The following is a 23,739-nucleotide window of genomic DNA, read 5'->3' as shown; positions in this document are numbered from 1 at the left end:
CATTTTTGGGGAGACTTCCAGAGCGGGGGGGGGGGGGATTTCACGTGGGCTATCGTAATTTTGTCCGGATTTCATTGATTAGCGGCTATTTCTCGTGAACCCCGAGCGACATCCAGCGGAACCCTAGTATTTCGGGGAACCCCGGCTGAGAAACACTGCTTCTTTCCTTTTTTCGATCCGATTTCTCCGTTGGTAAACGTGATTTTGGCAAAGTGAAAAACGCGGAGATGATGCAAAAAGCGCGGAAAAAAATTATTTTAAAAAGCGGATATCCGCGGAAACTTCACATGCCTGGGAATTAAAAAGACAAAACTGTGAACTGTGAATATTGAACTGTGGCTAATCGGGAAGGGATTACCAGTACAAACTGGGAATAGCATGTTCAGCCCTTTAAGCAGGGGGGGCATATCATCCACAGAATTTAACAGCTAGAATACAGAGCAACAAAAGTGCTCTGGAATCATTTCCAAAGTAGGTAAATGTTATTTATATTGATGTACATCAGCTGCTCAAATCATTATTCGGGTACATTTTATACCCACAGCATCAGGCATTGTGTTTGATCCCAATTTATTTTCGGATTTCTTTGGATATTCTCAGCAGTTTAGGATTGAGTTAAATCACAATCGAAAACCGGCACCTTTTGTAGCCACAAAGCAAATTAAATTCAGAATGTCCAAGCATCTTAGATAATTTTAGCCAATTAGGACTCAGTAACTCAAGAGGAAAGGGAACATTTAGGTAACTTGGTACTTGCACAGATCCTAATTTAAACTCCCACACAACAGCAGACAAGGAGAATGGTCATCCTAAAGTGCCCTCCATTTCATCACTTACCACTCTCTCTATGATTGGATGCAGCAGAGTGTTGTAAGCTATCAACACTGATCGACTGTCTGAACAGAAGGTAGCGGCCAGGATGGGAACAGGTCTCACGTCGTTCCCTTTCCCCGATGTTGCTATCTGCAAAGTGCAGGTCGGCATAAGAGGCTTTTTGCAGTATCTACAAAGTAAGCAAAACCATTAGTTAAGCATTAAAAAGAGATGAATATCATCTTTTTAGTTTAATTTATTAGCATTGTCACGTGTTCCGATGTACAATGAAAAGTGTCGCGTGCCATCCAGTCAGCAGAAAGGCTACACACGATTACGATCAAGCTGTCCAGTGTACAGATACAGGATGAAGGGAATAATGTTTAGTGCAAGATAAAGTCTGATTAAAGATAGTCCAAGGTTCTCCAATGAGGTTGATGGCACGTCAGGACCGCTCTCTAGTTGGCGGTAGGATGGTTCAGTTGCCTAATAATACCAGGGAAGAAACTGTCCCTGAATCTGAAGGTGTGAGTTTCCACACTTCTGTACCTCTTGCCTGATTGTAGAGGAGAGGAGAGGGAGTGACCGGGATGAGACTGGTCCTTGATTATGCTGCTGGCCTTGCTGAGGCAGCGTGAGGTGTAGATGGAGTCAGTGGAAGGGAGGTTGGTTTGTGTGATGGTCTGGGCTGCTGGCCTTGCCGAGGCAGCGTGAGGTGTAGACGGAGTCAATGGAAGGGAGGTTGGTTTGTATGAGGGCTCTGAGCAGGCAGCTCCAATTGACATGCCCAGGATTATCCTTGCGAGGAGTTCCCCTTGCCCCACCCAAGAGTGGTCTCTCTCAAAGAATGTTCATGTCAGACAAGAAGCCCCACTCACACAACATGCAGTGGGCAATGGTATATCAATATTATATAAAAAATGTACATATACCCACACACACTAGAAAGGGCTCTTCATTTCCGGCAATCAATCTGAAATGGGGACATTCATGCATTTCAGAGTCAACATTTATTGATTACTAAGGATCACATTCACTGCTTTAAGATACTCTAATCATCACGGGTACAGGATGTTGTAGATCCAATTCTTACCCATTTAAGATGTGTTCAAACAAATGCATCTGTCCATCCCGGCAAACAACCGCCAACTTCACCGGCTGAAGGACAAGATTACAAATTATTTCCCAATTTATATAATTAACTTACAGAATTAAATAATTAAAAACAGAACAGCGCAGCACAAGACAGGCCCTTCGGCCCACGATGTGTGTGCTGAACATGAGGCCCAGATAAACTAATCTCATCTGCCTACACAGGATCCATATTCCCCCCCCCCAATTCCCTGCATATCCATGTGCCTATCTAAAAGCCTCAACGCCACGATTATATCCGCCTCCACCACCATCTCTGACAATAGTTAATAGAAAATAGGTGCAGGAGTAGGCCATTTGGCCCTTCGAGCCAGCACCACCATTCAATGTGATCATGGCTGATCATACTCAATCAGTACCCCGTTCCTGCCTTCTCCCCATACCCCTGACTCCGCTATCCTTAAGAGCTCTATCTAGCTCTCTCTTGAATGCATTCAGAGAATTGGCCTCCACTGCCTTCTGAGGCAGAGAATTCCACAGATTCACAACTCTCTGACTGAAAAAGTTTTTCCTCATCTCAGTTCTAAATGGCCTACCCCTTATTCTTAAACTGTGGCCCCTGGTTCTGGGCTCTCCCAACATTGGGAACATGTTTCCTGCCTCTAACGTGTCCAACCCCTTAATAATCTTATACGTTTCGATAAGATCTCCTCTCATCCATCTAAATTCCAGTGTATACAAGCCTAGTCGCTCCAGTCTTTCAACATATGACAGTCCCGCCATTCCGGGAATTAACCTAGTAAACCTACGCTGCACGCCCTCAATAGCAAGAATGTCCGTCCTCAAATTTGGAGACCAAAACTGCACACAGTACTCCAGGTGCGGTCTCACTAGGGCCCTGTACAACTGCAGAAGGACCTATTTCCAGACAGCTCGATCCAGGCACCCACCACGCTCTGTGCAAAAGAAAACTACTTCATTTCCAAATATTATTTCTTCAGCACCTTTTTGAGAGAAAAGTGCCATCTTGACCTCCAGTCCCATTATACTTTATTCACTTTGCAGAGGTACACAATTCCACACCGCACTGATTCGAATCAAAATTTGCACAAGTGTTTTGTGCCACCACAGTGTCGCGGAAGAGAAGAATAAAAAAGGAGTGCTTGTCTCTGGTTCGTGATTCACTGTTGATGGAGCTGCACCAACCTAGGTAAGTGGGAAATGTTCCATCAAACTCCTGAACTGCACTGCGGGCAGTGGAATGCTTTTGGCATGGAAGGGGAAACGGCTTTTGTGCAAAACGTTCAAGAAGCCGTCTTGTTTCTTGATGGTGGTTACAATCAAGTTGCCAAAACAGCTTTTAGGCCGATAAGTTACTGGATTGTGTTATCTCTCCAAGCTAGTAACTGCTTCAGAAGAGGGTAAAGGATATTCTTGTAATCAGGTTTAGGGGCAGCATGGTGTCGCAGCAGTTTAGATTTTTAGATTTAGATTTAGAGATACAGCGCAGAAACAGGCCCTTCGGCCCACTGGGTCCGCGCCGACCAGCGATCCCCGCACACTAACATTATCCTACACACACTAGGGACAATTTTTTTTAACATTTGCCCAGCCAATTAATTGAGTCGCTGCCTTACATGGGTTCCATCCTGACTGCGGGTGCTGTCTGTACATAGTTTCTACGTTCTCCCCGTGACCTGTGTGGGTTTTCTCCGGGTGCTCGTTTCCTCCCACACTCCAAAGACGTGCTGGTTTGTAGGGTAAATAGCTTGGGAACAGATTGTAAATTGTGATAGTGCTCGTGTACAGGATTGCTGGTCGGCTTGGACTCGAGGGCCGGAGGGCCTATCCCCACGCTGTATCTCTAAAGTAAATTAAACTAAATGAGCTAAATGAACAAGCTGTCCTTGAAGACAGCTTAGTCTGAGGTCTGCAACCAAAAGAGGCGATGACATCCTGCAAAATCCACAGCATATCCGTGTTATTTTCAAAACCAATTTGAGATTCACAAACTTCACAAATTGAGATTCTCCACTTACATCTTCTCTGTCACCTGAAGTGGCCAGGTCCACACACACGGGCTCATCTGCCAGTATGAAGGAGAGCACTGCATTTTTATCTTTCTTATCGGATCGCACTTGCCTGTTGAACAATAGCGACAAGTTATCAAGTGCAGAAACAAGAAACTGCAGATGCTTGCTGACAAAAAAAAAGTGTTGGGCAACTTAGCGGTGAGGTGCCACCTCTGGAGAGCTTGGATAGGTGATGTTTCGACTTGGCACCCTTGTTCAGGCTGATTGGGGTTGGGGTGGGAACAAAGCTGGAAGTGGGACAAAGCCTGGCAAGTAACAGGATCCAGAGGGGGACGGGGTGCAGGAGAAAGGTGTTTGATTGGCAAATGGTTGGGAAAAGGCCATAGATAATAAGGCAGGTGAGACAAACGGATGGAAGTGCGGTGAAGCGAGAGGAAGGAATGTAGGTGGAAGGGGAGAGAAGTAGGTGCCGTCCAGGTGGGGCAGAGGGGAGAGGGAGGGGGTTTGGTGGTTACCTAAACTTGGAGAATTCAATGTTCACACTGTTCAGCTGGAAAAGCTACAGAGAGGATTTACGAGGATGTTGCCAGGACTAGAGGATCTGAGCTATAGAGAGAGGTTGAGTAGGCTGGGACTCTATTCCTTGGAGCGCAGGAGGATGAGGAGTGATCTTATAGAGGTGTATAAAACCATGAGAGGAATAGATCGGGTAGATGACCAGAGAGGGTGAATAGAGGACATAGGTTTACGGTGAAGGGGGAAAAAATTTGATGGGAATCTGAGGGGTAACTATTTCACACAAAGGGTGGTGGGTGTATGGAACAAGCTGCCAGAGGAGGTTGTTGACTATCTCAGCGTTTAAGAAACAGAAAGGTACATGGATAGGACAGGTTTGGAGGCATATGGACCAAATGCGGGCAGGTGGGACTAGTTGGCCGGTGTGGGCAAGTTGGACCAAAGGGCCTGTTTCCAGGCTGTGTGACTATGACTCTATGTTGGGTCGAGCAGAGGCTACAAGGTGCTCGTCCTACATTTAACATGTGGACTCACTGGCAATGGGGGTGGCCCAGGACAGAAAGATCAGCATTGGGAATGGGAAGAGGAGTTAAATTAGTTCGTAACCAAGAGATCCAGTCGTCCATGGTGGACCGAGCACAACTGTTCAAGAGGTTCGAATGAGCAGCATCATTACCCTATAGTTAACATGCAAATGACTTAAATGACCCAAAATAGACACGTGTCTCACCAAACATTAAGAAGTCGATCATGCACAGCTCCTGAGAGGAAATACAGGCCGGTTATGGCGTCAGATGGCTGGCTGTCGTTAGGTGGTCGTATTGTTGCAAATGTAAGTGACGATACTATCGTTGCATGGCCTGTAAACTTCTGCAGGCAGAACATACGGAAATCAATCACACTCTGTCTGCTTTGTTAGACATTGACCATAAGGTATCTCGATAAAATCATACAAACTTATTCCAACCTAAATGCAGCTGCCTTCTCCTGACCCATTCCTGTTATTTTGTTAATTCCACTTCCTGCCTTACAATTGACAATAGACAATAGGTGCAGGAAGAGGCCATTCGGCCCTTTGAGTCAGCACCGCCATTCAATGTGATCATGGCTGATCATTCTCAATCAGTACCCCGTTCCTGCCTTCTCCCCATACCCCCTGACTCCGCTATCCTTAAGAGCTCTATCTAGCTCACTCTTGAATGCATTCAGAGAATTGGCCTCCACTGCCTTCTGAGGCAGAGAATTCCTCAGATTCACAACTCTCTGACTGAAAAAGTTTTTCCTCATCTCCGTTCTAAATGGCCACCCCTTATTCTTAAACTGTGGCCCCTTGTTCTGGACTCCCCCAACATTGGGAACATGTTTCCTGCCTCTAACGTGTCCAACCCCTTAATAATCTTATACGTTTCGATAAGATCCCCTCTCATCCTTCTAAATTCCAGTGTATACAAGCCTAGTCGCTCCAGTCTTTCAACATATGTCAGTCCCGCCATTCCGGGAATTAACCTAGTGAACCTACGCTGCACGCCCTCAATAGCAAGAATACACTCCCCAACCCAAACACCACAATGCAGGCAGAGGCAATTGTGTTAATGTGCAGGCCTAGGCAGAATCTCACACACCTCACCACTTGGAATTAAACAGTCATGACATGGTTTAATTGTGCGAACCCAGCACCCTGGCGCTGTAAGGCAGTCATTCTACCGCTGCGCCTCCGTGCCGCCCAATCCTATTTATTACTCAATCCTATCTGCCCCTTAACCTAAACAATCTTGCAGGAAACATCTGAACTGTAGGTGATCAACTGGAACACAAATTTAAGAGGAAGAGAGGGCAGTTCACTCGTGTGTCACCGCTGTGCCACACTATTGTACAGTACGGTTACAAATCTCCAACTAGCCATTCTGTTATTAATTTCTAAAGTCTACAGACATTGCCTGCCAATGTAGCACTAAAATGAACCCTCGGAAAATTAATCGATGCTTAGAACAGAATGGCCGGTCATGATGGAATCAGTGACATCTCCAGGGCGAAAGGACATTTGGCCCCAGGACTCCATTGCCAGTCTCCATTGTGGACCTCGTGCTCCACCACAAATTCATGGTGATCACAAGGAACACAAGTTCATTCCCTTCTCCAACCAAAGCCCACTCCTCACGCACAAAAGCCATTCTGTTATTCAAATAATTGCCACCCAATTTTTCAATTGAACAGTTCCCTTGTTCTCCATCGAGATCTGGCTACTCTTATGCATATGTTATCAGGCAACTGAACCATCCTACCAACAACTAGAGAGCAGTCCTGAACTACCATCTACTTTATTGGAGACACTCGGACTATCTTTGATCAGACTTTACTGGACTTTATCTTGCACTTAACGTTATGCACGTTATTCTCTTTATCTGTACGCTGTAGGTGGTTCAATTGTGATCGTGTATTGTCCTGCCGTTGACTGGTTAGCACACAACAAAAGCTTTTCACTGTACCTTGGTGCACGTGACAATAAACGAAACTAAATTCATGTTAAGAAGAGAGTTACGAAAAGGCAAGAAGGAAAGTATTCTGTGCATTGGCAATTTCAACACAGGCATATTTTGGACACAGACGTACACAAGGGTTGTCAGTTTAAGACTTTTGGCACCTCTACTTCAAGTTGAGTCTGCACGAATACACAACATCCAAACAAACCAAGAGGTTAGTGGGCTTGCTCAGACAGCCAAGGAGGTGTCGTCATATTTATCAGCAATATAGCGAAACCTTAATGCATCATCACAGCAAGACCTTCTGGAATTTTGTATTGGTGTCAAAAGTAAAATGGTTCCAAGTTCACAAAGTTCATTGCATTACAACAATCTTTTTCCAATTGGATTGTTAGAAGCCGCAATGTTTTCATGCGTCCAAAGGAAAACAGGTTAATATTTGAAACAAAGGAAAATACATGGTTTTGCAGATAGAAACAAGAGCACTTGGATCTTTTGACTATTCTTGCAAATAACCAAAGGCAGATCAAAATGTCTAATTCTATGTGCTTCTTGCAGATTAGATATGTTCCATAGTTTAATAAATTTACTTAACATATAGCATTTTTCGCTCAACACCTTTGCTCAGTCTGCCTTAACCAACCTGAACTCCCGGTGGCTCAGCACTTCAACTCCCCCTCCCACTCCCACCTTTCTGTCCTGGGCCTGCTCCATTGTCATAGTGAGGCCCACCGCAAATTGGATGAACAGCACCTCATATTTCGCTTGGGCAGCTTGCACCCCAGCGGTATGAACATTGAATTCTCTAACTTCAGATAGTTCCTCTGCCCCTCTCTTCCCCCTCCCCTTCCCAGTTCTTCCACCAGTCTTCCTGTCTCCGACTACATCCTATCTTGGTCCCGCCCCCTCCCCCTCCCCTGACATCAGTCTGAAGAAGGGTCTCGAACCGAAACGTCACCCATTCCTTCTCTCCTGAGATGCCGCCTGACCCGCTGAGTTACTCCAGCATTTTGTGATACCTGCGACTGGAGACATTGTACTAATTTTCAAAAGAAAACAGAATTTGCAGCACAAAGTAATGTAATCTGCACAGCAAGGTCTGCAAGTACTCACCCTGTATACTTCTTTGGTCTCCAGGTTCCATAGCGTGATACCACAACCCGCTGATAGCAACATCTTTCCATCAGGGCTCAGACATAGGTAACTGACGCTGCCTTTCTCTGCTTTCCATTTGCTGTAAGGTGGGGTGGGTCATTAAAAAAAATTTAAAATTCTAAATTACTAGCGGGGTAACAAACATCGCATTACAAACCCCAATGATCAACATCACACAGCTCAATATTTAACGACAAACAGTTGGGTAGCGGAAGAGGCTTGGGTGGAAAGAGCAGCGGGATACTACGAGAAATCAACAGTACGGCGACAAAAAATAAAAGCAACGTCCAAAATGAAAACCTGGGTGCAAACCCGGTATTTTTAATGCGGAGATTGACAGATTCTTGATTAGTAAAGGTGTCTAGTGTTATGGGGAGGAGAATGGGGTTGAGAGGGAATGATAGATCAGCCATGATCGAGTAGACTCGATGGGCCGAATGGCCTACATCTGCTCCCATGACTCATGAATTTCACAGCGTTTCACTCAATCACACACAACGGCCGTCTATAGACTCTACAAGCCTGCCAACAGAATAAGAATAATGCAACCGCCACAATTTATGGGGAGAGTGCAGGGAAAAAGACTAAACCAAATCCTCAATTTAACTCTTATCTCATGGTCAAGAAATATTCCAAAATAAAAACTCTGGAAATACAAAGGGAAGAGTCACCTACGCTTTGCAGAGATGCTGTCTGACCGCTGAGTTACTCCAGCTTTTTGAGTCTATCCGGCAAAATACTAAATTGGCTTGCACAGACCATCCACTTGCAAAGCTATCTGCAAGGTGGGATCAGGTACAAGGAACACCCAAAGCCTCACCTACCCACGTTTTCCAGAGGTGCAGAGTCTATATTTGGTATCTGCAGTTCTTTTTTATTACAATGTGTTACAATGTGTTAACAATGTCAATAATTTGCATGCAAACACATGATATACAGACAATAGGTGCAGGAGGAGGCCATTCGTCCCTTCGCGCCAGCACCACCATTCACTGTGATCATCCACAATCAGTACCCCGTTCCTGCCCTCTCCCCATATCCCTTGACCCCGCTATTTTTAAGAGCTCTATCTAACTCTCTCTTGAAAGCATCCAGAGAATTGGCCTCCACTGCCTTCTGAGGCAGAGAATTCCACAGATTCACAACTCTCTGGGTGAAAAAGTTCTTCCTCATTTCTGTTCTAAATGGCCTACCCTTTATTCTTAAACTGTGGCCCCTGGGTCTGGACTCCCCCAACATTGGGGAACATGTTTCCTCTCTCTGGCGTGTCCAATCCCTTAATAATCTTATGTTTCAATAAGATCCCCTCTCATCCTTCTAAATTCCAGTGTATACAAGCCCAGTCGCTCCATTCTTTCAATATATGAGTCTATATTCTATAGTTGGAACTTATTGGTCTAAATCAGTGCTTCTTAAACTCATTCACCCATGAATCTTTATCACAAAATTTCATTCACCCTCAACTAAATGTTCTTATGTTTTTGGTAATTTTCGTCTTATTCTTCCTTGTGCATAATTTCTCATTTATATATAAAGTCATTCACCCTTCATGAACTCCTCTAGTTTCATTCACCATTGGGTGAACCATTCACCAGTTTAAGAAGCACTGATCTAAATAACTGTCCAATCTTACACTGACGTCTAAAAATGCTTTAGGGGAGGCAGATTGCAAAATGCTACTCGGGTTATAAAATAACCTTTTCCAAAAGAGATTTAGTTCAATATTGCAAGATACATTAGATTTTTTAAGCTCTTTGTTTAAAGTACTTAGCCTTACCTGCCCGAGAAGACAATTTTTGTGACTTAAAATTTGAGAGTATTTGTGTTCCTTCCTTGGTCTAGTGACCTCCTAGAAGTTAAACTTTAAAAAATCTCAAATAACATAGGGCAGCATCGTTGCGTAGAGTTGCTATTTATTCACAAAATGCTGGAATAACTCAGCAGGTCAGGCAGCATCTCAGGAGAGAAGGAATGGGTGACGTTTCAGGTCGAGACCCTTCTTCAAACTGATGTCGGGGGTCGGGACAAAGGAAGGATATAGGTGAAGACAGGAAGATAGAGGGAGAACTGGGAAGGGGGAGGGGAAGAGAGGGACAGAGGAACTATCTAAAGTTGGAGAAGTCAATGTTCGTACCACTGGGCTGCAAGCTGCCCAAGCGAAATATGAGGTGCTGTTCCTCGAATTTCCAGTGGGCCTCACTATGGCACTGGAGGAGGCCCATGACAGAAAGGTCAGATTGGGAGTGGGAACCTCTGTCTCACCTGAAAGACTGTTTGGGTCCTTGGATGGAGTTGAGGGGGGAGGTAAAGGGACAGGTGTTGCATCTCCTGCGGTTGCTGGGGAAAGTGCCCGGGGATGGGGTGGTTTGGGTAGGAAGGGACGAGTGGACCAGGGAGTTACGGAGGGAGCGGTCTCTGCGGAACGCAGAAAGGGGAGGGGATGGAAAGATGTGGCCAGTGGTGGGATCCCGTTGTAGGTGACGGAAATGTTGGCGGATGATTTGTTGGATACGCTGGCTGATGGGATGGAAGGGTAGAGTTGCTGCCTTGACCCAGAGACCCAGAGCTTGTAGGTTAATTGGCTTCTATAAATTGTCCCTGGTGCGTAGGGCAGAACTAGTGTTTGCTGGTCGGCGTGGACACGTGAGCCGAAGCCAGGGCCTGTTACTGTGCCATATTTCTTAATAACTAAAATTGACACTCCAATGGCCCCAAATTATAGCAAAACTACCCCGACCTAGAACATCAAGGTAGATCCAGTAAATAAAGCCAGTTCCCTGGAATCCATTCTAAATATTTCTTCTTTTCACAATCAGGTTCGATCCTGACTACGTCTGTATGGAGTTTGTACGTTCTCCCCGTGACCTGCGTGGGTTTTCTCCGAGATCTTCGGTTTCCTCTCACACTCCAAAGACGTACAGGTATGTAGGATAATTGGCTGGGCAAATGTAAAAACTGTCCCTTGTGTGTGTAGGATAGTGTTAATGTGCGGGGATCGCTGGTCGGCGCGGACCCGGTGGGCCGAAGGGCCTGTTTCTGCGCTGTATCTCTAAATCTAAAATCTAAATCTAAAATCAATGTCACCAAAGGCAAAGATGACAGTTCCCCATACAAACGGGAGAAGGAGAACATTTGAACATTACAATGTCGTAAGTTTTTGGGGCAGTAAACAAGGGGCTATTTGGTTCAAGAATCTTAACAAGTTACAAGAAAGTCCTTACATTCTATACTTATCTCACCGGTGTAACAATAGATGTATTTTTGATGCACAGGGACGAGGGTGAACGAGAGGCACAAGAGAGAGAAAGACTATTCTGTATTCCAGACACATGCATAAAGAAGGTCAATAGTCAACAGTTCACATGCAGAGTTTCCAGCTTCCTTGTGTTTTGTTAAATTACTCAACACCAAAGTAAAGGTGTTACATCAGCTTGCTCAGACAGCCAAGGAGGTATCGTCATGTTTATCAGCCATATAGCGAAACCTTAAGACATCATCACAGCAAGTCCTTCTGGAAACCCGCATTAAGTGTAAAACGCAGCCCAATTAAAAAAAAAAAAATCACACTGAATTACAAGATCAAAACTTCAAGAAACCTCAACAGCCACCCAGCAGCAAGAACTTTGGGTGGCACGGTGGCGCAGCGGTGGAGTTGCTGCCTTACAGCGAATGCAGCGCCGGAGACCCGGGTTCAACCCCGACTACGGGTGCTGTCTGTATGGAGTTTGTACGTTCTCCCCGTGACCTGCGTGGGTTTTCTCCGAGATCTTCTGTTTCCTCCCACTCCAAACACGTACAGGTGTGTAGGTTAATTGGCTTGGTGTAAGTGTAAATTGTCCCTAGTGTGTGTAGGGTAGTGTTAATGTGCGGGGATCGCTGGTCAGTGCGGACCAAGGGGGCCTGTTTCCACGCTGTATCTCTAAACTAAACTAAACTTCACAAACACACATCCTTCCAGCGCCAAAGTATAGCAAAACAAACTCCATAGACAACACTATTTTAGAAAGCTTGAAGTGGTACAATACCCCCTGTGATGTTACCGTTCATTTGCACTTTGATACTAACGAGAAAATTGTAACGTTCCTAGTTGCGTTTCCACCTGACAGTCAAAGTATTGTTCAAACATTAAAAACACACATTAAATGAACAGAATTGACAGTCAGAACCTTTCTTCTCCAGAGTGGAAATAGCAAACACTGGAGGGCATAACTTTAAGGTGAGAGTGGCAAAGTTTAAAGAACATGTGAAGGGCAAGTTTTGTATTACACAGAGGCTGGTGGCTGCCAGAGGTAGTGGTGGAGGTAGATAGAATAGTGGCATTTAAAAGGTATTGTTGCCTTGTTGAAGGTACACAACGACTTGCTTCTCGCCATTGACACCGGTGACTGTGCAAACCTGCTCCTGCTTGACGTCAGCACAGCGTTCGATACAGTGGACCACACCATCCTTATTGACCGTCTCCGGTACGGGGTTGGCGTAGATGGCACTGCCCCGAGCTGGTTCGTTTCCTACCTCAAATATAGGGGTTTCTCCATCAATATAGGCAATTTTTCCTCTTCCCCAGCTAGCCTCTCCTGCGGGGTTCCACAAGGCTGCATCCTAGGCCCCATTCTCTTCTCTGTGTACATGCTTCCCCTTTGCCAAATCGTTCAAAGGCATGGCATTTCTTTCCACTGCTATGCTGATGACACACAGCTTTATCTCCCCCTGAAACCCAACAACCGATCATATTTAATCACTGCCTTGAAGACATAAAATGTTGGATGGCACAGAGCTTCCTTCAGTTAAACGAGAGCAAGTCTGAGGTCATCCTATTCCCCCCCCCCCCCCCATCAAAACGACAACAGGCAGCCTTGGAAGTCTATCCACTCTAGTCAAACCTCATGTCAACAACCTTGGCGTGATATTTGACTTCACTTTTAAATTTGACAAGCCTGTCAACGCTGTGGTAAAAGCCACCTTCTTCCAGCTTCGTTCCATAGCTAAAATCAAACCATTCCTCCAATTTGACGATCTTGAAAAAATCATCCACGCATTTATTTCCTCCCGCCTGCACCTCCCTATACACTGGGATCAGCCAATCATCCTTGTCCCCCCCCATATCAAAAATCTTCCAACCCACCACTCTATCTCCAGGTCCCTCAGGTCGGCCGACTTGGGGCTACTGACTATCCCGCGGTCTAGGCTTAAGCTCAGGGGTGACCGCGCTTTTGCGGTTGCAGCTCCTAGACTGTGGAACAGCATCCCTCTCCCCATCAGAACTGCCCCCTCCATCCACTCCTTTAAGTCCAGGCTCAAAACCTATTTCTACTCCCTAGCGTTTGAGGCCCTCTGAGGGGGCGATGTGAACTGTTTATGTATGTGCTGTTATGTTTGTGTGCTATTGTGTGTTCTTTTTTAGTACCTGCACTGGTGTACAGCACTTTGGTCAACGTGGGTTGTGTTTAAATGTGCTATACAAATAAAATTGACTTGACTTGACGAGTGTATTCAGTATAAACTAGGATGGAATTGCAGTAACTAATTTATAAAGCTATCAAGTCTAGTCCACAATTTCTAATCATTCAAATCTCTACGGCAAAAATATGCATTTAGAATCTTAAATCTACTTAAAATGGAAATGGGAAGATACCTTTATTAATGGCAAGCAATCAACAATTTTAATAGAGACCAAAAACCAAATCCAGATACTGAAATATATATTTTACTCCTAAACTATTTTCTGTAATATTGTAAAACCAAGTCACTCCCCAAAAAAACTCCCTTAGGCTCACAGCTGGTGGGTCACTTCAGAGAAGGATCTGAGAATATATCAGAGAACACACCAGACGGCACAGGGGCTCAGCGGGTAGAGCAGCTGCCTCACAGCACCAGAGAACTTGGTTTGATCATGACCTCGGTGTCTGTGTGGAGTTTGCACGTTTTCCGCACAGGGTTTTCTCCCACATCCCAAAGATGTGCAGGTTAATTGGCCCTCTGTAAACTCCCCCGAGTGTGTAGAAAGTTGATGCGAAAGTGGGATAACATAGAACTAGCGTGAACGATGGTCAGCATGGACTCAGTGGGCCGAAGGGCCAGTTTCCATGCTGTATCTCAAAATCCTTGTATACACTGTCTTCCTTGCATACACTGGAATTTAGAAGAATGAGAGGAGATCTTATCGAAACGTACAAGATTATTAAGGGATTGGACACGTTAGAGGCAGGAAACATGTTCCCAATGTTGGGGGAGTCCAGAACCAGGGGCCACAGTTTAAGAATAAGGGGTAAGCCATTTAGAACTGAGATGAGGAAAAACTTTTTCAGTCAGTTGTGAATCTGTGGAATTCTCTGCCTCAGAAGGCAGTGGAGGCCAATTCTCTGAATGCATTCAAGAGAGAGCTGGATAGTGCTCTTAAGGATAGCGGAGTCAGGGGGTATGGGGAGAAGGCAGGAACGGGGTACTGATTGAGAATGATCAGCCATGATCACATTGAATGGCGTTGCTGGCTCGAAGGGCCGAATGGCCTCCTCCTGCACCTATTGTCTATTGTCTAAATCAAATCAACACACTTACCAGCTGGTGCGGTCAGGTATACTACAGATCCATTCATTTGATTTATTTCTGGGAGTGGTTCACACCACTTCCCGGGCAGCTCTGTTAACTGTCCCAGACTGAAGAAGGTCCCGGCCCAAAACATCACCTATTCACGTTCTCCAAAGATGCAGCCTAACCCACTGAGTTACTCCAGCGCTTTGTTTCTTTTTTATTGCTTAGAAAAATGCCTGCAAGCTGCACCTTCTGGGAGGAGCCAGAGATGGCAATCGCCTGAAGGGTCAAAGGCCACATATGGGACCGCGTAACCAAAGTGAAATCAGTCAGCAACTATCGAGCGCCATGGGGACAAAGTCTTGGCTATGCTGTTACGTGACATCTGCTTTGGAACGAGATTCAGTCGAATAGCAATCCAGCAGAAAATGGGATATCTGGCCATTGTGAGTTATTGCTGAAAAATAAACCCAACATGCCTGAAGCTTCGCCAAACTGATTTAAAGCTACAAACTGCAGTCGCTCGGGCAAGATAGTGGCAACTTTGTAGAAATAAGCACATCACAGAACCACTCAACCCCATACTCTCAGCCCATTGACACACGGTTTCTTCCATTTTGCTTTGAGTCTCGTATTCAGTGCTATGGAAATAAAATGATCCACCTGAACAGGCCGAACTTCCTCAGCCTCACCAGTGTGTGCTTCCTTGGACGTTGCTTCAACATGGGTGGTCCAGGAGAATTCGTTGGTGATATTTACTCCTAGGGATTTTCAACCATTTATGCTTTGGCGCCGAAAATGTCACTTCCTGAAATCAATCACTATCTCCTTTGTCTTGCTGACATTGAGAGAAAGGTTGTTGTCTCGACACCCGGACTCCAGGTTCTCAATCTCCTTCCTGCACTCCGATTCATCACTATCTGATACCCGGCCCAAAATGGCGGTGTCGTCTGTGAATTTGTAAATCTAATTAGATGTGTCCGTGGCTGCACAGTCGAGGGTGTACAAGGACTAAAGAAGGGGGCTGAGAACACATTCCTTGCCGAGCCACAGTGTTGAGGATCATCGCAGAGGATGATTTGTCCCCAATCCTCGCTGGTTGGGGTCTGTTGGTCAGGAAGTCACGGATCCAGTGGCAGAGATGAGCGCTGACTCCAAGTCTGTTTTCGAGTTTGCTCCCACTCGCCAAAACACAGGTGGGTAGGTTAATTGTCCACGGAAGTTGTGCAGTATGTCGCTGAGTGATAGCATCAGAGGGAGTTGATGGAAAGGTGGAGATAATGAAATGGGATTTCTGAGGAATTAATGTAAATGGGAGCTTGGCAGTTGGGGTGTCAAAAGCCTAATCCGCGTTTGATGCATCAAAGACGATGTCAAAGAAGGTGAAGTGAAGTCTAAGTCACGACGAAGGAGGACACTGAATGGAATTCAAGAGTTACTACCCAGCTAAGATCAGACTTCAGACTGTTTTCTTGAACCACTGACCATTGATGAATTGGAAGGGTAGAAATTGGTAGCAATTACTGCACTCCGATTATAAAATGATCTTGATGGAAAAAGGTTTGAAAAGATGATTATATTTTATCCACGCTGAGCATAATAATGGAAGACAAATTTCTACTCCATGGTTTTCAGTGAAACGGAGACCACAATTTCCTAGTTTAGGTAAATTGCAACAAAATTCTTAATTCTGCCCTGTTCTCGGGCTCAAGAGTTAAATTACCCCCCAAAAAACAAGCAATTATTGGTGCATTTCACAAAAAAATATTGTGCATATCACAAAATAGTAGACAACTTGAAACTGAAAATCAAGTGAATCTGAAGAAGGGTCTCGACCTGAAACGTCACCCATTCCTTCTCTCCAGAGATGCTGCCTGTCCCGCTGAGTTACTCCAGCATTGTGTCTAAAATCAAGTGGGAGGTGTTTTTTTTCCAGAAGTAATATGTGGATTCTGCTGTGATTTGAATTTGTCAAAGCAATTAAAGAAAAACTTTGCAACTATGACGCTGTTGTTGAAGGATATTTAGCAGTCTAAGCATTCAGGTGGCGCGTGCCAATTGTCTAACGCTCTCTCAACCATCGCAGCAGGAAGCTACAACAGAGGCAACACTACAAGCATAATGCAGCAAGACAACCAAGGCTCCATACAACGACTAATTATTGTGTCATCTTAGACCTACTGCACCGAACGTAAGAGCAAAGACCAATTGCGCCTGATCAGCTGGGAGCGAAAAGAACAAAATATGGAGAGAAGCAGGGAGCAAATACTAGATCAAGAAATACCACATCACTGACCATTTCACTTTCCCCGTTGGCACGCTCCACTCCACTATGTGCTTGTCATCTGAGCAGCTGTAGAGACGATCATTTTCGTGATGCCACCGTACACAGTTTACTTTACCGTTATGTCCATCACTCTGAAAATATTAAAAGCAAGACAAAAAAAATTGGATAAAAGCGAAGACAGTACACAACTACATTCAACCAACCACAGTACACTGATAAATGATAACGGGAATAATGTGAATAACGTTTAGTACAAGATAAAGTCCAGTAAAGTCTGATCAAAAGTAGCCCGAGGGTCTCCAATGAGGTACATAGCAGCCCAGGACTGCTCTTTAGTTGTTGGCAGGATGGTTCAGTTGCTCAATAACAGCTGGGAAGAAACTGTCCCTGAATCTGGAGTTATGTGTTTTTACAGTTCTATACCTTTTGCCCGATGGGAGAGGGGAGGAGAGGGGAGAAGAGGAAGCGGCTGAGATGCAGCGTGAGGTGTAAATGGAGTCAATGGCCCCAGCAATGGATCAGATAATTCAACCTTTCCACAATGCTAGGGGTTAAGCTCAAAATGGCAAAAACTTGCACGTAATCAATGGAATTTGTAGACAGGCTGGTCGACATAGTGGACATATGATGGTACTTTCACATATTAAATTTGCTTTAAGTGATTCACTGCAATAGGAAGAACAAAGAGAATTCAAGATTAAAACATACAACAGTATTTGGATGCAGGTTATGTGCATCAACCCTTGTAGTTGGGAGTGTAGGTTGAAAAAATACTTCAAATGAGTGCCTTGTTTTCTTGACTTTTTAAAATAGGGGCATAATTCAAAAAGAAAGGGGCAGTACAGAAGGTACATTGGCTGTCTCAACAGCACCAGCTTCAATTGGGTGCTGTCTGTGTGGAGTTTGCATGTTCTCCCTGTGACTGCGTGGGTTTCTAGGAGATGATCTGGTTTCCTCCCACATCCCAAAAACATGCAGGTTTGTTGGTTAATTGGCCTCTAAAATGGCTGCTAATATGCAGGAAGTGGACGGGAAAGTGGGATAACAGAGCTGGTGTGAATGCCAAGGGCTGAAGGGCATTGTCCACGCACTGTCTCTAAACAAATATTTAAAAGTCAGGATTCATCCGTTCAAAATCCTGGAGGATTGCATTCATTTCTCTTCACCCAACTTTACTGGAGCAGGCACATTACAGGGCGAAGGAACTTGTGAACAAAAGCAAGAGAAGCCTGGTGGAAGGTTCAAGAGAGAAGATAAAGTTAAAGTGCCTATCAAATTAACCAAAACCTCAAATGGATAAATTAAAACACAAAGCAAGCAGTGAGCATCAGAAATGCATTTGTCTGACAGAATTTCTGGAGGCAAATTCAATAGCCTTTCAACAGGGAAAGAAATCTAGAAAATAAAAAATGCAAGGTTACATGAAAGATATGGGGAAAGCAACCAAAGTCTGTCCGATGAGGCAAGCTTTATTATTCTTGCCTCAGATTCAAAAGGGGTAAATGTTCCTTTGTATGATACAATATTAAATGGTCCACATTTCAATAGCAGAGGCAGCAAAGGCAATTACACTGTGTAGGAAGGAACTGCAGATGCTTGTTTAAACCAAAGATAGACACAAAAAGCTGGAGTAACTCAGGCGGCATCTCCGGAGAGAAGAAATAGGTGACGTTTCGGGTCAGTCTGAAGGGTCTCGACCCGAAAAGTCACCCATTCCTTCTCTCCAGAAATGCTGCCTGTCCCGCTGAGTTACTCCAGCATTGTCTATCTTTAAGACAATTACACTGGTTAACAAGCTCTCAATACTTGCAGAGCAGTATTGATTGATGCAGTTCAGTCATAATAGTCAAAGTACATCAACTTGTGTTATTCCATGCCAGCTTGGCAGGGGGTCGAGAAGAGGCCAGGAATGCGAGGACAATGAATGAAAGATCGAGAGCCAGGCAAGAAAAATGAGTGTGCTGAGGTCGAAGGAAAGGAGAGTGAGCAAGTGAAGATCAAATAGCAGGGTGTGAAAGGGTTGCCAGAAAATAACTGACTGGTTAGATGGGCAGAAGAGAATTTATTTTAGAGAAATGTGGGTTATTTGTAAAAGCAGAATACATGATAAATAGCATATGATACAAAATATAGTTTAGTTTATTGTCACGTGTACTGAGGCAGTTAAAAGGTTTTGTTGCGTGCTATCCAGTCAGTGGAAAGACAATACATGATTACATTCGAGCCATTTGGTGTACAGTGCCCTCCATGTTTAGGACCCATCATTTATTTATTTGCTTCTGTACTCCACAATTTGAGATTAGTAATAGAAAAAAAATCAGGTGGTTAAAGTGCATATTGTCAGATTTTAATAAAGGCCATTTTTATACTTTTGGTTTCCTCATGTAGAAATTACAAGTGTTCATACATAGTCCCCCATTTCAGGGCACCATAATGTTTGGGACACAGCAATGTCAAGTAAATGAAATAGTCATGTTTAGTATTTTGTTGCATGTCCTTTGCATGCAATGACTGCTTGAAGTCTGCGATTCATGGACATCACCAGTTGCTGGGTGTCTTCTCTGGTGATTTTTCTTTATTATTGAGAATTCTTCTGTCATCAGCTGTGGAGGTCTTCCTTGGCCTACCATTCCCTTTGCGATTAGTAAGCTCACCAGTGCTCTCTTTCTTCTTAATGATGTTCCAAACAGTTGATTTTGGTAAGCCTAAGGTTTGGATGATGTCTCTAACAGTTTTATTCTTGTTTCTCAGTCTCATAATGGCTTCTTTGACTACATTGGCACAACTTTGGTCCTCATGATGATCAACAGCAATAAAAGTTTCCAAAGGTGATGGAAAGACTGGAGGAAAGACTATGTGCTGAGAGCTCTCTTATACCTGCATTAAGGAGGCAATTAAACACACCCGTGCAAATTCAAATGCCTGTGAAGCCATGTGTCCCAAACATTATGGTGCCCTGAAATGGGGGGACTATGTATAAACACAGCTGTAATTTCTACATGATGAAACCAAAAAGTATAACACCCTTCAATAAAATCTGACAATGTGCACTTTAACCACATGTGATTTTTTTCCATTGCAAATCTGTGGAGTAGAGGCAAATAAATAAATAATGGGTCTTTGTCCCAATCATTACGGAGGGCACTGTAGATACATGATAAGGGAATAACATTTAGTGCAAGGTCGAGCCAGCAAAGTCCGATCAATGATAGTCCAAGGATCACCAATGTGGTAGATAATAGTGTAAATTTAGTTTGGTTTATTATTGTCACATGCCCCGAGCAATGAAAAAAAAAGCCTTTTGTTCTTGTAACGGGACAGGTTAATCTTGGGACAAAAGGTTATATTCATAGTTTAATTTGTTTTTGTCACGTGTACCGAGATACAGTGAAAGGCACAAAACATGATTCTCATTTCCCCTTTACCCTGTATCTGCACACTGTGGATGGCTCGATTGCAATCACGAATTGTCTTTCCGCTGACTGGTTAGTACGCAACAAAAGCTTTTCACTGTACCTCGGTACACGTGACAATAAACTAAACTCAACTCAAGCCTTTTTGTTGCGTGCCATCCAATTAGCAGAAGAACTATACGTGATTTCAATGAAGCCGCCCAGTGTACAGATACAGGATAAAGGGAGGATCTTTAGTGGAAGACTAGACAAAGTCAAACCTCTCCTGCATTGGTGCAGCATCCTGTCGTCGTCCCCTCTCCCTCACCCCTCACCCCCCCCTCCCCTCTCCTCCCTTCCTTTTAAACTTTAAAATGTGAATCTTTAAAAATATAACACCCGATTTCAATAAAACTACTTGCATTATCACTAAAGTGACAATGGTGAGTAAGGTGGGCCTAAAATTGTCGCACTATCGTGTACCGTTTTGCAGTCACAAACAAGATAACAAAAGAGAGTTTTAGTATATAGATGAACTCCTGAGGTATTCTAAAAACAGCTTTGAAAGTAAAATTGAGCCTATTTATATAGTGGCACACAGATTAAAAATCAAACTTTTGGAAACCGTCCAAAACGTTATTTCTAGCAGGTAAGAGAACACTTTTACAACTACCTTGAACTGTGGTGCAATGAACATGTGTGAAATGTATAAGACAATAACTGCAGATGCTGATACAAATCGAAGGTATTTATTCACAAAATGCTGGAGTAACTCAGCAGGTCAGGCAGCATCTCAGGAGAGAAGGAATGGGTGACGTTTCGGGTCGAGACCCTTCTTCAGACTGATGTCAGGGGGCGGGACAAAGGAAGGATATAGGTGGAGACAGGAAGATAGAGGGAGATCTCGGAAGGGGGAGGGGAAGAGAGGGACAGAGGAAGTATCTAAAGTGGGAGAAGTCGATGTACATACCACTGGGCTGCAAGCTGCCCAGGCAAAATATGAAGTGCTGTTCCTCCAATTTGCGGTGGGCCTCACTATGGCACTGGAGGAGGCCCATGACAGAAAGGTCAGACTGGGAGTGGGAGGGGGAGTTGAAGTGCTCAGCCACCGGGAGATCAGTTTGGCCAACGCGGACCAGGCGCAGGTGTTGAGCGAAGCGATCGCCGAGCCTGCGCTTGGTTTCGCCGATGTAAATAAGTTGACATCTGGAGCAGCGGATGCAATAGATGAGGTTGGAGGAGGTGCAGGTGAACCTCTGTCTTTTGCATGTGTGAAATGTTATTAACATGCCAATCTCTGTTGGGTGCATGGCCTTAAACATTCTGTTCCTTTGTTATTACTTTGAAAGATATTCATATATTACACAATTCAGTCAACTGAACAGATTTTTGCCAATTTAACGCTACAAGTAATCTTACCAGCTTCCTCTGTAATTCTCCTTTCACTATACTGTATAACAAGATGCTGCCAACTGCTGTGCCAATAGCCAGTAGATCCAATTCCTCATTGACTTCCACTTTCTCCGATCTCCTCTTTTTTTTCTGAGGAACCTCCTAGAAAGAAGAGATAATCCACACCTTTACTCAGTAATTTCACACCACAGAAAAAAAAGAATTAGTGATTGAAAAGTGTCTGGCTTTACCAGAGTCTGGGTAAAGGTCAAAATCAGAGCCTTGCTTCTAATCATCCCTGTTTCAAGACGGTTTTTTTCCAATGTGAAAAAAGACAAACGCGCCGGAGACACGGGTTCGATCCCGACTACGGGCGCCGTCTGTACGGAGTTTGTACGTTCTCCCCGTGACCTGGGTGGGTTTTCTCCGATATCTTCAGTTTCCTCCCACACTCCAAAGACATGCAGGTTTGTAGGTTAATTGGCTGGGCAAATGCAAAAATTGTCCCTCGAGGGTATAGGATGTTGGTGTGCGGGGATCGCTGGTCGGCGCGGACCTGGTGGGCCGAAGGGCCTGTTTCTGCGCTGTATCTCTAAATCTACATCTCTCAGATTTTATTTCAGATTTCCAAGTGTTTGCCTCTTTTGTGGGAAAAAAACATTTTGGCTGGATAGTTGCAAACTCACTCCTACGTCCCTTCCCAGAACATTTAAATCCTGCTAGCATACACATCCATCAGCTGGACAAGTGCGGGCCAACTAATTAATGGCAATTTGCACCATTTCCACCACAGTCAGATGAAGATGTTGGTTGAACGTCACAATGGTGCAGCATAGGGCTGCTGCCTGCACGCAGCGCCAGAGACCCGGGTTCGATGCTGACCTCAGTGCGCAGCTTGCACGTTCTCCCCGTGACCAAGTGGGTTTTCTCCGGGTGCTCCAGTTTCGTCCCACATGCCAACGGTATGTGGGTTTGTAGGTTAATACTTGCCCCTATCATGCAGGGAGAGGATGAGAAGGTGGGATAACTTAAAACCAGTGAGTAGGTGATCGATGGTCAGGGTGTACTCGGTGGGCCAAAGGGCCCATTTCAATGTTGTATCTCCAAAACTAACACACAGCAAATCTGCAGGAACAGGTTATTTTTCTCATGGTTGCGCCCAGACAGAGTAATAAACTGATTACTAGCCAAATGAAAACCAAAACCTACCCTCAATCTGTGACTTTGTGGCTTGAAATAGGGAGAGAACACCTCTTCACAAACCCAAGGAGCAGAACCTCCTCATTGTTTCCTTGAAGAGGGAGAGAGAAAAGAGCGAACTAGACTTTTCAACCAAACAGCAGTACTGTGAAAAATGCTGGAATTTATAACAATGCTACAATGGAAGAACACTGTGGAAAATAGGACTGGATTTCTGAAAGGAAAATCATGTTTGGCTTTTGATCTCAGAAGGCATTTAATAAAGGTCTCCCGCACGAAATTAGACTTCAGACTCTAGATTTTACTTTAGACTGTCGAGATGCAGCACAGAAACAGGCACTACCGGCTCACCGAGTCCACACCGAACAGCAATCACCCCATGCATTAGTTCTATCCTGCACACCAGGCACAATTTTACTGACGCAAATTAACCTGCAAACTAATTTAGACACCAGGAGAAAACCCAGGCCGTCACAGGGAGAAGATGCAAACTCCATGCAGGCAGCACCTGTAGTTGGGATCGAGCCCGTGTGTCTGGCGCTGTAAGGCAGCATTTAGTAGCTGTCAATAAGGTTAGAGGATATGGAATTGGGGATATAAACCAACACAGATTGAAAATTGGTTACCAGACAGAAACAAAGAGGGTATACGCACATCTTTCTCAGACTGGCGGCTGTGGATCGTACATGCGAGTACCTTATGGGTCATTGGTTGGTCCATAGCTATTTGCCCTCAATAATTAACAATTTGGCCAAGAACAAATGTCAGATTTGCACATGATGCAAAACCAAGCAGGATTATGAATAGGAAGTGAACATAAAGAGGCTTCAAGATGACGTAGACATCTTACT

At 44.5% G+C, this 23,739-nt stretch overlaps 1 protein-coding gene and 2 non-coding genes across 3 annotated transcripts in view; all 3 read right to left on the bottom strand.

Annotated features, from left to right (window-relative positions):
• The window catches only part of wdr43 (WD repeat domain 43), a 68,526-nt gene that overhangs the window by 37,873 nt on the left and 6,914 nt on the right, over window positions 1-23,739 (bottom strand). Inside the window, exons 2-8 of the mRNA XM_078399974.1 lie at window positions 21,716-21,850; window positions 16,914-17,035; window positions 8,048-8,168; window positions 5,185-5,324; window positions 3,945-4,047; window positions 1,907-1,971; window positions 838-1,003 (exon numbers count right to left, since the gene is read on the bottom strand). Coding sequence (XP_078256100.1) covers window positions 838-1,003; window positions 1,907-1,971; window positions 3,945-4,047; window positions 5,185-5,324; window positions 8,048-8,168; window positions 16,914-17,035; window positions 21,716-21,850 — 852 coding nt within the window. The remainder of the gene's footprint in view (window positions 1-837; window positions 1,004-1,906; window positions 1,972-3,944; window positions 4,048-5,184; window positions 5,325-8,047; window positions 8,169-16,913; window positions 17,036-21,715; window positions 21,851-23,739) is intronic.
• Window positions 7,159-7,232, bottom strand: LOC144594094 (small nucleolar RNA SNORD53/SNORD92). Its single transcript, XR_013547326.1, has one exon. It is a non-coding gene; the product is annotated as a small nucleolar RNA SNORD53/SNORD92 (small nucleolar RNA).
• On the bottom strand, window positions 11,521-11,594 carry LOC144594095 (small nucleolar RNA SNORD53/SNORD92). The gene has a single exon (XR_013547327.1). It is a non-coding gene; the product is annotated as a small nucleolar RNA SNORD53/SNORD92 (small nucleolar RNA).

This window comes from Rhinoraja longicauda, chromosome 5 (assembly GCF_053455715.1).
Source record: "Rhinoraja longicauda isolate Sanriku21f chromosome 5, sRhiLon1.1, whole genome shotgun sequence".
In the NCBI taxonomy this organism is placed as follows: Eukaryota; Metazoa; Chordata; class Chondrichthyes; order Rajiformes; family Arhynchobatidae; genus Rhinoraja; species Rhinoraja longicauda.
The sequence above is the reverse complement of the archived record's forward strand: the minus strand, read 5'-3'. Positions and strand labels throughout refer to the sequence as shown.